The 17,282-nt window shown below is 39.8% G+C and overlaps 1 protein-coding gene across 7 annotated transcripts in view; it reads left to right on the top strand.

The window, feature by feature from the left end:
* The window catches only part of ATP8A2 (ATPase phospholipid transporting 8A2), a 581,949-nt gene that overhangs the window by 182,863 nt on the left and 381,804 nt on the right, over positions 1–17,282 (top strand). For all 7 annotated transcript variants that reach the window (XM_027591115.2, XM_027591114.2, XM_027591112.2 and 4 more), the window contains one exon: positions 11,946–12,010. In XM_027591115.2, the coding sequence (XP_027446916.1) occupies positions 11,946–12,010 (65 nt within the window). The remainder of the gene's footprint in view (positions 1–11,945; positions 12,011–17,282) is intronic.

Here is a 17,282-nt window from a genome sequence, read left to right as displayed (position 1 = left end):
ACAATGTATTTATGGAAGTAGACCATGTCACAGCTCCCTTTAGGAAGAACACTCTAGAACCTCCAAATTTAAGTGACTGTTGCCCTATATGGAGCAGTCTCCTTGGAATATTATCAGTTGAATCCAGAGGTGCCCCTTTCCTTAAGCCTTCTCTTTCAAAACAACTCTCTCCGATAACCCCAGTAGTAGACAGATACCTCCTCTCTGAAGTGAATGTTGTTTTTGGTTTAATAGACAAGAGTCATTTAATCATTTCTTAGCAAGGTTGTAGCTAGTCACATGCAATTTGGACTCCCACACAAATGAAATCAAAGTCACAGGTGAGTGACATGTGATTCATAAACAGTCTTGGAAGCTTCAGGTACAGACTTTGTGGATTTGTGTTGTCTTTCAAATGCATGTTTCTGGACAAAAGTCGGATGACGTTTCTGTGTGGATCTCTCACTACTACTGGAAAATAAAAACCCAGAGTGTGTAGCCCTTTGGTGATGTCAGCAATATTTTGTAAAATGAAGGTAAACACTTGCTTTTGGTATACTGTCCCTCTATGTATATATGTTGTCCCTTCAGGTATGATTTCTCATATAAATCTGGGCTAAAACACCTGCTCCTGATATGTGGCCTGTGGTTCATGTAGGGCTACTGCCCTGAAATGCTGGCAATTTAGGGAACGCTTTCTGCTCTCTTGGAGCAGTATCAAAGAAGGGAGTAACCCCTCGAGTTAAAATTGCACGATAATGATAAGATCTGGAAAACAGAGCTTGAGCGTTCCTGCTGGACTATTGACCTTTCTATGCTCCTAGCCCCAGACACCTTCCTTAAGTGCTTTCTTGTGTTTGCTGTAAGAAGTGAGTGTGACTTTGCTGGCACTGTGCTAGCTGGAAGAAGGCCACTGTCCCTCTCATGGCCTCTCCACCAGATCACCCTGCCCTTGGGCAGCACACTCATCCCTTTTCCGGCTTGTTCCTTTCGTCATACCTGAGCGTATCAGGGTCTGGAGGAGTTTGGAATAAACGCAAATGAAAGCAAAGGCTTGAAAATCAACCCAGAAAACACAAATGGGTTATAATTCATAAAGGAAAGCTTGACTTGAATGCTGCGAGTCTTCTCTGAGCCTTACAGTATAATTGATGCTCGTCCGAAGAGTTTGTAAAAATAATGGTTATATTACTTTGTGCTTTTTTTCAAAGAGAGTATAGCAACATTTGTAGTTTTGGTACCAGAAGCATTCATAGCCATTAGATATTTTAAAATTGATCTTTCTTAGCAACTACTCTGCAAGACCGCAATGAGTTGATGCTTCCTGCTTATATAAAAGCTGATGACTGGCGAAATCTTGTCTTCTGAAGCCTTTTTTCTACTCCCATTTTTTTTCTAGTGTATCAGAATTCAAACATATCTTTGGTGTTATTCAGTATGCACCCAACAGCCAGGGAACTGATATTCTTTGAAAGAGCTCTGTCTGGATTACTTTTTCACTTTGCATTCAAAACTTACTGGTAATCCTGGGCAGTGTCAAGGGATTAAATGTCATTTTCTGATTTAGGATATCTGTCGAGCCTGCAAATGATGCAGAAGGCTCAGGAAAGTGTAGACGTCCAGACATTGTATCAGACTTGTCCATGCCAGACCACAGGTGACAGCTATATGCAGCATGAGGTCGTGCCCCAGATGCAGTATGGATTGTATGACTGTTTACCCATTCTGTGTTCCTCATCCTCCTGGTAATGTGAGCCATCATTGATCTGTCTTCCATTATACTGGATATTCTGTACATGGTAGTGTATTCTGTGTACATTTTCGGGCACTCAGAAGATATTTGGGAGGAAGAGCAAGTGTCTAGCAATTCTACTTCTCTGTGAAGGAAGGACAAGAGAGCAAACAAATGGAATACCTGCTGAGTGCCTTCTAAATTCTGTCTTCAGTCTTTACATACGAACAGTCTTACCACTCAAGGGGGGAAAGTCAGTGTTTATAAAGGTTATGTTCTGTTTCATGACCACTCTGGTGTGAGGTCCCAGGGCTCTTCACTTCTGGTGCGGGGCTCCCTTTAACCAGATTCACATAGCTTTCATAAAACTGTTCTCTGAAATTGGAAGACTGGGGGACAATGGTCCTGTGTTTCAGCCATTCCAGGATGCACCATGTTGTCCCATGTCAACGTCCCTGAAATTGGGATGTCTTATAACTGTTGACTCTTACCATTTAATCACATCGTCTTAGTGGTACTTATGGTAACAGTTCACCTTTAGAGGCAACAGTTGGTATGTTTGGGGTTGTTGGCTCTCCTCAGCATTGGGTTTATCTATCATAGTTTAAGAAGTGTTTGTAAGGGACGCCTGGGTGGCTCAGCCGGTTAAGCATCTGCCTTTGGCTCAGGTCAAGGATCTTAGGGTCCTGGGGTCAAGTCCCACATCGGGCTTCCTGCTCAGCAGAGAGTCTGCTTCTCCCTTTGCTTGCCGCACCTCTGCTTGTGTTGTCTCTGACAAATAAATAAATGAAATCTTAAAAAAAAGAAGCATTTGTAAAATGTAACTTTTAGTTCATACCTTAAAGTTCCAGGGTATTTGTGTCTCTTAGGAGCCGATGAGTACTATATAGACAGTCTTCTTGCCTGTGGGTTTTAGGTAGTTTGGAACTGGCCTAATGCCAGAATCCTACTGTGCTGGGCTTGAATTTATGCTAACTAGCTGTGTTTCAAGGAGTTGGCAGTTTTCTTTCTCAGCTTAAAGATTTGGCATCCGTTAGTCTGAAGTGAAATTTCAGTTATAGCCTTTGTGAATCGTGTCATTTCCTTATTACCACTGGGTAAGACATCTATTAAATGGATAGACAACAGATATGAAGGCTACAGAATCTGTAATTGTTTTTTTCTAATGGATGCAGGATGAGTGAGAACAAAATCCATTTTAAAGTCATTAAGTGAGGGTGCCTTGGTGGCTCAGTTGGTTGGGCGACTGCCTTTGGCTCAGGTCATGATCCTGGAGTCCTGGGATCGAGTCCTGCATTGGGCTCCCTGCTCAGCAGGGAGTCTGCTTCTCCCTCTGACCCTCCCCCCTCTCATGTGCTCTCTCTCTCTCTCATTCTTGCTCTCTCAAATAAATAAATAAAATCTTTAAAAAAATAGTCATTAAGTGGGCAATAGCTTTCATTAAACCATTTCTAAGTTGTTGTGACTCATCATTCAATACTTTTAAACCACTTCTTACAGTTTTAGAAGTTTAATTTTTAAAAGTGAGTGAATATGGTGCCTGATCCTCCTATTATTGCCTATAATTTGCCTTGCCTGTCGAAAGGAAGACCAGTTTCTGTTTTCAGTGAAGCTGGGACATTGGTGGTGGTCTCAATCTGAGTGTTGTTTTTCAGAAAAAAGCCAGACATGTTATTTTTTGATTACCTGCAACTAGCATTGTTGCCAGATGCTCTACTCTAGGCTGGGGGAACTTACATCCCCTAATTGGAGCATGAGTTAATTCTGAGACAAAGCCGAGAGTAACAGATGAGAAAGTACTAATTGTGCAGGATAGATATTAAGTATGACTGGTGTTAATAATAGTTACTGACCCTCCCCCCTCTCATGCTCTCTCTCTATCTCATTCTCTCAAATAAATAAAATCTTTAAAAAAAATAATAGTTACTGAGTGAATGTTAGCTAGAATATGCCAAATACTGTGCTGAATCCTGTCTGTCAGTTTTATATTTGATTCCTTGCAGATAGCCATCATCCCTTTAAAGATAGAACTGAGGCACAGAAATACCAAGCAACTCAGCCTAGGTCACAGAGACTGTGAAGGTGCCGAAAATCTGAGCATGTACCTGTGACAGTTGATATTCACTTCCTAGAAAAGACCAGGGAAGCTTCGTGGGTGACATAGGTTTAAAACTTGAGCCTTTATGAATTTGTTAAAAAGAAAAAAAAAGGCATTAAGGACGGCATGTGATGTATGAGCACTGGGTGTTATATGCAACTAATGAATTATTTAACTCTACATCTGAAGTTGATGATGTACTGTATGTTGGCTAATTGAATTTAAAACAAATTCTGCACATAGAATGGATCAGGACAGCCCAGTTTGGGGGAGGGGAGGGGTTCGTAAGGCAAGGCTGAGGCCATGTGCTTTTACATGCGATGGAGCCTTCCTGAGAAGGAACTGGAGCGAAAGGTGCCCAGGTGTGTGTTTCTGTGGATGAGTCCTTAGCTTCCTGTTCTCTGGATGATGAAGGACTTTGACCCCATCTGGAATAGACTAAGAATACCATCTTTCATTATCCATTCCTGATGTCTGGCAGTGTGTTTCATACATTCATACTCAAATATTGATCAGACTCTTTCTGAAAAATATTTAGGACCAACAAACTTACTGAGGGTTTGGAAACATGCTGAATCCTAGTGTTGGGTAGCTTTATTAATCTGATCTTAAGATACGTGGTTAGTAAGGATAAACTGTCTCTAACCCTTGCAGAAATATCTCCAAAGAAATCTGGATTTGGGTATCTTTGACAATGTGAGTTTATCTCAAAAGAGAGAGAGAATGATTGCAAGATCTGAGAGATTTGGTTTGGTGATACTTTCTAGCATCGATAATTATTTTCTTAAAATGAAGTCCTGCTCTAAGTACCATAGAGTCTGTAATATTTTGATTTCTTTGAATGTTGATTATATTCAGGTAGTAGAAAGACTAAACGTTTTTGTAGTGTGCTGTTAATCTCAGATGTAAAAAGTGAAATCCCAGAGGTTCTCTTCTCGGTGATTTTATGGGCGTTTTGTTAGATTGCAAGATTAAAAAACTAGACCTCAATTTTCAACCATGGATTGACATTTCATACCTGGCTCTTCTCCAAGAGTTGATCTCATTTTATCCACAAACATTAGAAATCAAGCACACCAAACTGGGGTTGACATAATTTAATTTGCTGCATTTGCTAAGTCACAAGTAACTTGTGTTAAACTATAGTGCAGGTGTTCTGTGTGATAATTCTCTAAGCAGAACCTCACTTCATTTTCCAAATTAAAACAAACAAACAAACAACAAAAGCTATTTCCAGAAACCTTTAGTTTTGTATATTGAAATTCATGGAAGCGTCCATGGTTTTATTTCTTGCCCTGTCCCTGCAATGGCTAAAAAAATACTTAAGAGTTTTTCCATAATATCTTTGTGTAGATTCAGTTGTCAAGCAGCATTTTGCTTAAACTGAAAAATATAAAATAAAGCAGCAAGCTAAGGCTTAAAAATTATAGCTTGCTTCTGCAGCTGTTGTTCAAATCAAAAACTACCAGCAAATCCTTTTGCATTAGTTATACTAAATTTGTAACAGTCTATGTTGCATGAAGTTGCTGGAAGCCTCTGGGGATATAAAGAAAGAGCAAGCCGGGCGCCTGGGTGGCTCAGTTGGTTAAGCGACTGCCTTCGGCTCAGGTCATGATCCTGGAGTCCCGGGATCGAGTCCCACATCGGGCTCTCTGCTCAGCAGGGAGTCTGCTTCTCCCTCTGACCCTCTTCCCTCTCGTGCTTTCTATCACTCATTCTCTCTCTCTCTGAAATAAATAAATAAAATCTTTAAAAAAAAAAAAAAAAAGAAAGAGCAAGCCTCCCATAGTGGGAAATAATTAAAATTGCAACATCCCCTTTTGTAAATGAAAATAAAGTGTAGACCTCGCTTCTGGACCTGATCTAAGAATTTATAGGAAAGAAGAATACATTTGTAAAATTTTAATGGGAAACAAAAACTTCAATTATGTCAATCCTATCAGACAGAACTTTGAATGGCATTCTGGGAAAGTCTTATTTTTACTCATCACTATTGTTAAAATACAGACTTGAACAAATTTGAAAATGTATAGAAAATTGTTTCATGTTTCCTCCTTTTGTTTTTTGTCTTAGAGGTTAAACAGGTATTTGCCCGTGTAGTATTATGATTTTAAATTATTCAGTTTGTTCTCGTTTTTAAAATAATACATAGTAGTTTTAGCAAGTAAAATAATCTCATTCCCTTGAGGTAACTATTGTTAACTGTCTGGACTATATCTTTATGGTATTGCTTTAAAAAATATTTGGGGGGGCGGAGCAAGATGGCAGAGGAGTAGGAGACCTAGATTTCGTCTGGTCTCAGGAATTCAGCTGAATAGGGATCAAACCATTCTGAACACCTACGAACTCAACAGGAGATCAAAGAGGAGAGTAGCAACAACTATCTGAACAGAGAAGCGACCACTTACTGGAAGGTAGGACGTGCGGAGAAGTGAATCCGAGGCAATATTCGGGAGGATAGACGGCGGGGGAGGGGCCTCCGCCGGCCGCTTCTGGCAAGTGATAGAGCCGCGGAGCGGCTACCTGGTGCTAATGGACACCAAAAGAAAGGTGGGGTGGCAATCCTTAGATCAGACAAACTAGATGTTAAAACAAAGACTGTAATAAGAGATGAGGAAGGACACTATATCCTACTTAAAGGGTCTATCCAACAAGAAGATCTAACAATTGTAAATATCTATGCCCCTAACATGGGAGCAGCCAATTATATAAGGCAATTAATAACAAAAGCGAAGAAACACATTGACAACAATACAATAATAGTGGGGGACTTTAACACCCCCCTGACTGAAATGGACAGATCATCTAAGCAAAAGATCAACAAGGAAATAAAGACTTTAAATGACACACTGGACCAAATGGACTTCACAGACATATTCAGAACATTCCATCCCAAAGCAACGGAATACACATTCTTCTCTAGTGCCCATGGAACATTCTCCAGAATTGATCACATCCTAGGTCACAAATCAGGTACCAAAAGATTGGGATCATTCCCTGCATATTTTCAGACCACAATGCTTTGAAACTAGAACTCAGTCACAAGAGGAAAGTCGGAAAGAACTCAAATACATGGAGGTTAAAGAGCATCCTACTAAAGAATGAATGGGTCAACCAGGAAATTAAAGAAGAATTAAAAAAATTCATGGAAACCAATGAAAATGAAAACACAACTGTCCAAAATCTTTGGGATACAGCAAAGGCAGTCCTGAGAGGAAAGTATATAGCAATACAAGCCTTTCTTAAGAAACAAGAAAGGTCTGAAATACACAACCTAACCCTACACCTAAAGGAGCTGGAGAAAGAACAGCAAATAAAGCCTAAACCCAGCAGGAGAAGAGAAATAATAAAGAGAGCAGAAATCAATGAAATAGAAACCAAAAGAACAGTAGAACTGATCAACGAAACTAGGAGCTGGTTCTTTGAAAGAATTAACAAGATTGATAAACCCCTGGCCAGACTGATCAAAAAGAAAAGAGAAATGACCCAAATCAACAAAATCATGAATGAAAGAGGAGAGATCACAACCAACACCAAAGAAATACAAACAATTATAAGAACATATTAGGAGCAACTCTATGCCAGCAAATTAGAGAACCTGGAAGAAATGGGTGCATTCCTAGAGATGTATCAACTACCAAAACTGAACCAGGAAGAAATAGAAAACCTGAACAGACCTATAACCACTAAGGAAATTGAAGCAGTCATCAAAAATCTCCCAACAAACAAAAGCCCAGGGGCAGATGGCATCCCAGGGGAATTCTATCAGACATTTAAAGAAGAATTAATACCTATTCTCCTGAAACTGTTCCAAAAAATAGAAATGGAAGGAAAACTTCCAAACTCATTTTATGAGGCCACCATTACCTTGATCCCAAAACCAGACAAAGACCCCATCAAAAAGGAGAATTACAGACCAATATCCTTGATGAACATGGATGCAAAAATTCTCACCAAAATACTAGCCAATAGGATCCAACAGTACATTAAAAGGATTATTCACCACGACCAAGTGGGATTTATCCCTGGGCCGCAAGGCTGGTTCAACATCCGCAAATCAATCAACGTGATACAATACATTAACAAAAGAAAGAACAAGAATCATATGATCCTCTCAATAGATGCAGAAAAAGCATTTGACAAAGTACAGCATCCTTTCTTGATCAAAACTCTTCAGAGTATAGGGATAGAGGGTACATACCTCAATATCATAAAAGCCATCTACGAAAAACCTACAGCGAATATCATTCTCAATGGGGAAAAGCTGAGAGCTTTTCCCCTAAGGTCAGGAATGCGGCAGGGATGTCCACTCTCACCACTGCTATTCAACATAGTATTAGAAGTCCTAGCCACAGCAATCAGACAACAAAAGGAAATCAAAGGCATCCAAATCGGCAAAGAGGAAGTCAAACTCTCACTCTTTGCAGATGATATGATACTTTATGTGGAAAACCCAAAAGACTCCACCCCAAAACTGCTAGAACTCATACAGGAATTCAGTCAAGTAGCAGGCTATAAAATCAATGCACAGAAATCAGTGGCATTCCTATACACCAACAACAAGACAGAAGAGAGACAAATCAAGGAGTCGATTCCATTCACAATTGCACCCAAAACCATAGGATACCTAGGAATAAATTTAACCAAAGAGGCAAAGGATCTGTACTCAGAAAACTGTAAAATACTCAGGAAAGAAATTGAAGAAGACACAAAGAAATGGAAAAACGTTCCATGCTCATGGATTGGGAGAACCAACACTGTGAAGATGTCAATGCTACCTAGAGCAATCTACACATTCAATGCAATCCCCGTCAAAATACCATCCACTTTTTTCAAAGAAATGGAACAAATAATCCTAAAATTTGTATGGAACCAGAAGAGACCCCAAATAGCCAGAGGAATATTGAAAAAGAAAAGCAAAGCTGGCGGCATCACAATTCCGGACTTCCAGCTCTTTTACAAAGCTGTCATCATCAAGACAGTATGGTACTGGCACAAAAACAGACACATAGATCAATGGAACAGAATCGAGAGCCCAGAAATGGACCCTCAACTCTATGGTCAACTTGTCTTCGACAAAGCAGGAAAGAATGTCCAATGGAAAAAAGACAGTCTCTTCAACAAATGGTGTTGGGAAAATTGGACAGCCACATGCAGAAGAATGAAACTGGACCATTTCCTTACACCACACACAAAAATAGACTCCAAATGGTTGAAAGACCTAAACGTGAGACAGGAGTCCATCCAAATCCTAAAGGAGAACACAGGTAGCAACCTCTTCGACCTCAGCCGCAGCAACTTCTTCCTAGAAACATCACCAAAGGCACGGGAAGCCAGGGCAAAAATGAACTATTGGGATTTCATCAAGATAAAAAGCTTTTGCACAGCAAAAGAAACAGTCCAAAAACCAAAAGACAACCGACAGAATGGGAGAAAATATTTGCAAATGACATATCAGATAAAGGGCTAGTATCCAAAATCTATAAAGAACTTATCAAACTCAACACCCAAAGAACAAATGATCCAATCAAGAAATGGGCAGAAGACATGAACAGACATTTTTCCAAAGAAGACATCCAAATGGCCAAGAGGCCCATGAAAAAGTGCTCAACATCGCTCGGCATCAGAGAAATCCAAATCAAAACCTCAATGAGATACCACCTCACACCCGTCAGAATGGCTAAAATTAACAAGTCAGGGAATGACAGATGTTGGCGGGGATGTGGAGAAAGGGGAACCCTCCTACACTGTTGGTGGGAATGCAAGCTGGTGCAACCACTCTGGAAAACAGTATGGAGGTTCCTCAAACAGTTGAAAGTAGAGCTGCCATTCGATCCAGCAATTGCACTACTGGGTATTTACCCCAAAGATACAAATGTAGGGACCCGAAGGGGTACGTGCACCCCAATGTTTATAGCAGCAATGTCCAAAATAGCCAAACTGTGGAAAGAGCCAAGATGTCCATCGACAGATGAATGGATAAAGAAGATGTGGTATATATACACAATGGAATATTATGCAGCCTTCAAAAGGAATGAGATCTTGCTATTTGCAACGATGTGGATGGAACTGGAGGGTGTTTTGCTTAGTGAAATAAGTCAATCAGAGAAAGACATGTATTATATGACCTCACTGATATGAGGAATTCTTAATCTCAGGAACAAACTGAGGGTTGCTGGAGTGGTTGGGGGTGGGAGGGATGGGGTGGCTGGGTGATAGACATTGGGGAGGGTATGTGCTACGGTGAGCGCTGTGAATTGTGCAAGACTTTGAATCACAGATCTGTACTTCTGAAACAAATAACGCAACATATTTTAAGAAAAAAGAAAAAGAAGAAGATAGCAGGAGAGGAAGAATGAAGGGGAGTAAGTCAGAGGGGGAGATGAACCAGGAGAGATGATGGGCTCTGAAAAACAAACTGAGGTTTCTAGAGGGGAGGAGGTAGGGGGATGTGTTAGCCTGGTGATGGGTATTAAAGAGGGCACGTTCTGCATGGAGCACTGGGTGTTATGAACAAACAATGAATCATGGAACACTACACCAAAACAAATGATGTAATATATGGTGATTAACATAACAATAAAAAATTTAAAAAAAATAAAAATAATAAAAAATATTTGGATTAAAAGCCATAAGTTTGTGCTTGAAGGCTTGTGTTCTGAGGTGATCTACAAAATATGCTGAAATGACAATAGTTAGTGAAGGATAATACTTTGTACATTCCAAAATAAACAAATATTTAGTGTCTCTCTCCTTCCTAAACAACACAACAAAACAAGGTTTTTCTTGGTCTTAATTTCTGTGTGTCTTGAAGTCTATTTGGTGCCTTTTAATAGGGTTTCCTCAGCAGGGGGTTGGAGGGAGGTGGGGGAGAGAAGCCCTGCTGAGTAGATTTGTCATGTAAATGCAGTAGTTCTGAGACTTGCCCATTAGTTAAATGCCTGTCTCCTTTTTCACTTAAATATAGCATCTGCCAGAATGGGATGGATATTTTAGCTGTTCTGTGGAGGAGAATCCAGGCTCCTCCTTGTTTTAGGAACAGCATTGGTTAAGCCCCTTCCTTGAGATTGTCACCCAGGTACTTGCTGGAAGGTTGTAATTCTCCATGCTGATGATTTGTTTCATGTTTCTGAGATCATTAATATTTTATATTCAGGTGCTGAGGAAAAAGAAACAACTTTCTAGGTGGAAGGATTCTTTTCTTACCTTTTCTCAATGAGATAAATTGAGATTGGTGGTTGGTGAAAGCGCTCTCTCAAGGGACACTCAGAGGGTGGAGGGTAGCTTGAAAGTAAAGAGTAGAGTCCTGACAGACAGGATTGGCTGGAGCTGCTCTTTCCCTGAGTGTGTGGATTTGAGTGGGGAGGAGAGCTCTCCTCCTGCTCTGTGGTGTCACCGAGTATCTCCAGATGTTTTGGCGTGGACTGCAAAGCCTGAGTAGGAAAATGATTCAGAGAAATCAGGTTCACCTTCTGGGAGGAGAGTAGAAGAGTATCTTGCTTAGTCTATAGCGGTAACTATTTTAAAATGTGATGGAAATTATTGATAAGAAAGGGTTTTGGATGACATTTCTTTTGTTCTAAACACTTTTTTTTTTTAACTCAGGTTTAATTCTTGAAATGGGGATTGCTTTGAACTTGGGTAGGAAAAGTGATTCCCTCAACATATGATAGTATTCCTTTGAAATCTGTTGTGAGAATTACCTACTTTTTAAACAAGCAAATGAGGGATCTTGATAGTAGGGTAGGCTCGTTTATGCTGATTTGGAAGCACCATCACATTCCATGTGTCTTTCTAAAGTGTTAGCTGTTTTTTAAAGATAATCCAAGGCTTATCCTGATGTTATACAAGCATAAAGAAAAATCCACGGAAAACTGACCAATATTTATTTTAGCCATTAGTTATGAAGACCTCCCCAGACAGTTCTATTCAGGCTGTCTGCAAGAATCAAAATATGCTTAAATAACTTACTTTTCCTACCCCACACGCTTGTCCACTTCCTCTGTCTTCCCCAGAAGACTTAAAAAGGTAATATGGAAGACATAAGAAGGGAGACAATTTAAATAGTTATTGGAAAGCAATGAGTTCATGGAAGGAATGGTTAACTCAGTTGTGTTGCTCTTTCCTCTACTCTAGGATATTCCTGCCGGTTGGTATCACAAAATATGGCCCTTATCCTGTTGAAGGAAGATTCTTTGGATGTAAGTAGTTTTTCAAAAGTTGTATTTGTTATTACTGTATTAAACTCTTCATTTATTTATTTTTACTATAACTGATAATAAGGGGTTTTTTTTCTAAAAAATAACTCTAAAACTATTCTGTGTATTTTGTTATTTATGAACAGATGTCATAAATTCCTATCTTTAAACACCAAAATAGTAAATTTGGAACACTGCTTCATGATGCTTTCCTTTATTTATCTAGAATTGTGCATTTAAAATGTTAATGGGACCTATTTTGATTTGCTAAGTGGTGATGGTTCACTCCAGAGTAGGTTACTAAGGAGACTTGTAGGATTTTCTTTCTAGTACGAACTTTAACATAAAGATAATACAGGAGTTGTTTGAATTTATATAGGAATAGGCTACATAAGCACTTAGTTCCCTTGACATTCTAATGCCACCCCAGCTCATGGAGGATTGAACAGCATGGTTCTCTGAGCATTTTATAGACCTGTACCCACCCCATCACAGCCTGAAGCCTTTGATGAGACCAGGGGTAGGAACTGATGTGAGGTTAACCAGTGACCTGAGAAGTAGTTTGATGTGAAGATATCAGCTGAGCAATGAGATTCCATTTGTCGGGACTTGTAACAAGGGCTTATTACTGCTTGGAACCTAAGGCTACCCTTCATGCAGTATATTTAAAGCCTCTTATAGGAGCAGATGACAGGGTTAGTAAAAAGGATAAGATATAGTACAGAGACATTTATACTTGCAGATCAGGGAAGCCCTAAAAACTATGATGGGCAACACACACTGTACCTCTTCAGGACTCCAAAGGCATGAGTCGGGGTGAGTCTCTGTGCCTCCAAGACACCGTTGGCAAGATACTGCTCCATGGCTTGGGAGCTTCACCCTTAGACAAATCCACATAGTCTGTGAGCACACCCAGAATGTCTGTGCCAAGAGTTTCCTTGTTTGCTGACGATCTTCTAGATCCGAGGCATCCACAATCTTAAACTAAGCCTCTTAAGTGGTGGTAACTCAGAAGTGAGGCTATATTTTCCTTTTATGCCATGTGTTCTCTGGAATCAAGAGATGGACTTTTGACTCTACATAGCAGTCTAAGGCTGCAAGTACAACTTGGGACTTTTGGTTGACCCTAGATCATGGAATGATTTGTGAAGCCAAACAAGTTTCACAGAATGTGTCTGGCTTTCCTTGGCAACCTGTTGAGAATTCTTCTTCCTAACCAGTGTTGAACATCATCTTTTAGTATAACGACTTTTACATACTAGTATCTGCTGAACAGAGGTGCAATTTCTATGGATTTTTTTTGATCCATACTCCAAGGGGCATTCTGTATTTCTGACTAGAGTCCGTATTTCTCCTCTTTCCCCTCCCTATCCTCCCCTTTCACCTTGTTCCATCCACCTCATTCTTTAGTCGGGTTGAAGGCATTCCTTTCTCAAAATGTTTCATTTGGTAGGCGTGGAATAAAAGCAGAGTGCTAGGGAAATAAATTAGGTATAGAGTAGATCTCTGTGGAGCTCCAAAGTTGAGATTTCAGGTTGCAGAGCTCTGAGGTTGAAGCAGACAAGAGAGGAACAAAGGAAATGGCCCCAGAATTAAAAGCATTGGGTCTAGCTTCCCTTACTTCATCTCACATATAAGTGGAAGCTCATCTCATTCACTTCACTTCTTAAAAGGATTCTAGTCCTGAGTTACCTATTGTCCAGTGTTTCATCTTTTTGTTTCCAATTCTCTAGTTGTTTACAAGTCTGGTGTCTCAGTTACTTTATATGCCTAGAAGCAGAATTTGCTCGATCTACTTCTGCCTCTGTCAGGTCATCTTTGAGAAATACTAATTTCAAGTTTAAATGTCTGCACCACTTGGATTTTTCTTTGCTGCTCCTAGAGCTTGGCCAGTTGTCTCTGATTTTGAGCACTCTAGGGAAACAGCTGGTTCAGGAGAAAAGAAAAGAAGAGTGTTGATATGACCTCTGGGTTCCAGGGAAGAAGCAAGAGGATGGCTGGAAAATCAAAGAAAGTATATCATAGATGATAATTTAAATAATGTTTTGGTACTGCTTGTCATGGACAACTAGCATTTTTTTCTCCACTGGTGATAAGAATCATCATCACTGCCTTGAAACCCAAGCAGGTGAAATAATTAATCCCAGTTTCCCATCTTTGGACTGTTTCTTAGAACTGCTTCTGATACCTAATACAGGAATAGTCAAGATTCAGTGCAGGAAATAGTGACAGTCAGGTCTGATCAGGAGATAAATACCCTGCATGTTAGTTGAACAGAGTGATTTTAATAAACAAAACTCTGAATTAAGTGTGGAGTTCTTAATTAGATAACAAAAAGCATAAAAAGAGAATTCTAGGGCAAGTAACAACCCTTAGGAAAAGTCGGAGCCGACACTTTTTGCAAGTGAAGTTTTCTTGAACACCAGCATCCCCATTCATTGCCAAATTGCCCATGGCTGCTTTCATACTGTAGTGGTAGAGTCGATTAGTTAGAGACTACGTTAGAGACTTTTGGCACACAAATCCTAGAGTATTTACTATCTTGTCCTTTTTAGCGTAGTTCGCCTGTCCTAAGGTACCTTGTAGTGGAAACTGAAGGAAGCAGCGGCCACACCTAGGGCTGAGGGAACACAGGGAAAAATATTGGAATTATTAATACTTTTAAACTTCAGAGAGGGGTCTCTCAAAGCTGATACTTTGATATCTGAAGAGGGGGAGATGCCTGGCTGGTCTAGTGTCTCTTCCTTTGGGGTAGAAGACAATGAAGATAGTTTTCCAAGTGTTGCCGAAATCTGAAAACTGGATTCATCTTCTGCTGTTGGAAGGAACTGTGCTTGTCAGGGTGAAGAAGCAACTCTCAAGGGCATTGCAAGCCCACAGGAAACACACAGGAGACACATAGGAAGGAGCAAGTTCATCTCCAGATTGGCAGCCTCTCTCCTCTTGCACCACCTACTGGCAGAGCCTAGCATGGAGCCCTCTGGCAAATCAGGAAGGAGTATGGTTTGTAGAGTTCCTTCTCTAGGATCCCAAACTGCATATAGCAGGGTAGGCTTGAGGCTGAGAGTTGTGAACTCAATAACTGGCTCAGAAACTAATTTCAAGTATAAAGATAGTTAAAACAGTAAATTAGATGCTTGCAAAATTACTGGAAAAGCTGAAGGGACAGATGTCTGTGTGTCCTAGGTGGGTTTCCAGTTCATGCATCCATACATTTATTCTCAAGGTCAGGATACTGTTGTTGCTATCCCAGGAGACTTGAGGAAATCATTGCTGAGCTTCCAGCTTCCTACACCTGTGAAACTGGTACAAGGTGGTAGAATGTGGACTACTTCCTCTGATGAAAAGGAATAGCTCTCTTCCTTCTGTCTTCCAAATCTTACAGAAATGTGTCTTTTTGATAGAATCCACCCTGAATCCTGTTAATAAGGGAGTCTGGGAAATGCTGTTTTTAGCTTTGCAGGCCTTGCCAGATAGAGAAAAACATAGAAGAGGATGGAAATAGTGAGAATCCGTCAGCAAACAGTATCTAGTATTGGCAAATTCGTAGGCAAGAAGTGGGAATCAGGAGTACACAGGATGCTATAGGATCTCACTGATGTGGTTGATTTTATAAAAGTTAGGTCTTTAACATACAGTAGATTCTTTACTTTGTAGTGACATGTAGAGTCACCATGAACATTTCGTGTACCACTCAGAAGTTTGTTTCTGTTGTTTTTCTCATGGCAAAGCACTGAACAGTTGTCAGCCTTAATGGCGTTGAAGGAGAGTTCAGGTTAAGTGATTAAGTGGTTAAGGAAGCAGGCTCAGGAATGCCTGGCCACATTCAAATCCTGATGTTTATGCTTAGAAAAGTCTTTGACTCACAATGAATTCTCCTAGTAAGTCACAGTTACTATGTGTTTTCTATTTTTCTTTTACAAAAGCCCACTTTTCTAATTTGGTCTTTTCTCTAGTGACAGGTGACTCCCTGGTAAGTTACCTAAGATACGTTTACAATATGTAAGCACATTTTATTATTCATACCCACAAGTATACTGTCATTTGTTGCTTCCAGATGAAAGGGAGATTGTGTTCTTTTTAAATGGCTGAGTAATATTTGTGTGTGTGTGTGTGTGTGTGTGTGTGTGTGTGTGTGTGTGTGTATGGGCCACATTTTCTTTATCCGTTTATCTGTTGATGGACACCTGGGTTGCTTCCATATCTTGGCTATTGTAAATAATGCTGCAGTAAACATAGGGGTGCATGTATCCCTTTGAATTAGTGTTTTCGTTTTCTTTGGGTAAATACCTAGTAGTGGAATTATTGGATCATGGTGTTTCAGTTTTTGCTTTTTTGAGGAACCTCCATACTCTTTTCTACAGTGATTGTACCAATTTCATCCCCACCAGGGGTGCACAAGGGTTCTCTTTTCTCCACATCCTTACAAATACCTCTGTCTTTTTGATACTAGCTGTTCTGACAGGTGTGAGGTGATATCTCATTGTGATTTTGATTTGCATTTCTCTGATGATGAGTGATGTTGAGCACCTTTTCATGTGTCTGTTGGCCATCTGTAAATGAGATTTTCATCACAGAGATGAAAAGTCAGAGAAATAGCATAAGGGATATAGTTAATATTGTAATAATGTTTGGTGACAGATGGTGACTACACTTACCATGGTGAGCTCTGAGTAATGCACAGAATTGTGGAACCAGTGTTGTACACCTGAAGCTAACACAGCATTGTACGTCAATTATGCTTCAATAATAAATAAAGATGAAGGTGATATTTTAATGTGTGATATGCTGACGGTTTTTTTTTTTTTTGGTCTCTAGAAAACACTTGAGAAAGATATGTTTAGAAATGCTTACAATGCAGAAAATGTGGGTTGCATCTCTTAAGCTGTGGGCTAAATAGCTTCTCCATTAACAAAAGCTCATGTGTGTTGAGTGCTTCTTCGTGAAGTAATGTGAGTTCTTGCTCTTAAACTTCCTAGCAATTCTCAGAGGTAGTGAAACTCTTTTTTTTTTTATTAAGACTGGTGTTGATATTTAAAAAAATATTCCTTTATCGTTTTTTCCCCCTGCCATCCTGATAATGCTTACCTACTTGGTATGATCACCTTGTAACTACATTTGTTCTTCGACATCTTTTTGTGGTATACTAGAAATGTTGCTTGAGCAAGTTTTTTCCCGATTCGATTTAGGCATGTTCAATTAATAATTATTTTAATTATTTGAAGGTACTTAACATTTAAAGGGCGGAAAGACTGTTAAGTGTTTATTGAGGACT

Source organism: Zalophus californianus, chromosome 3 (genome assembly GCF_009762305.2).
Source record: "Zalophus californianus isolate mZalCal1 chromosome 3, mZalCal1.pri.v2, whole genome shotgun sequence".
Taxonomy (NCBI): domain Eukaryota; kingdom Metazoa; phylum Chordata; class Mammalia; order Carnivora; family Otariidae; genus Zalophus; species Zalophus californianus.
Note: the sequence above shows the minus strand (reverse complement) of the source record. Positions and strands in the feature narration are given on the sequence as shown.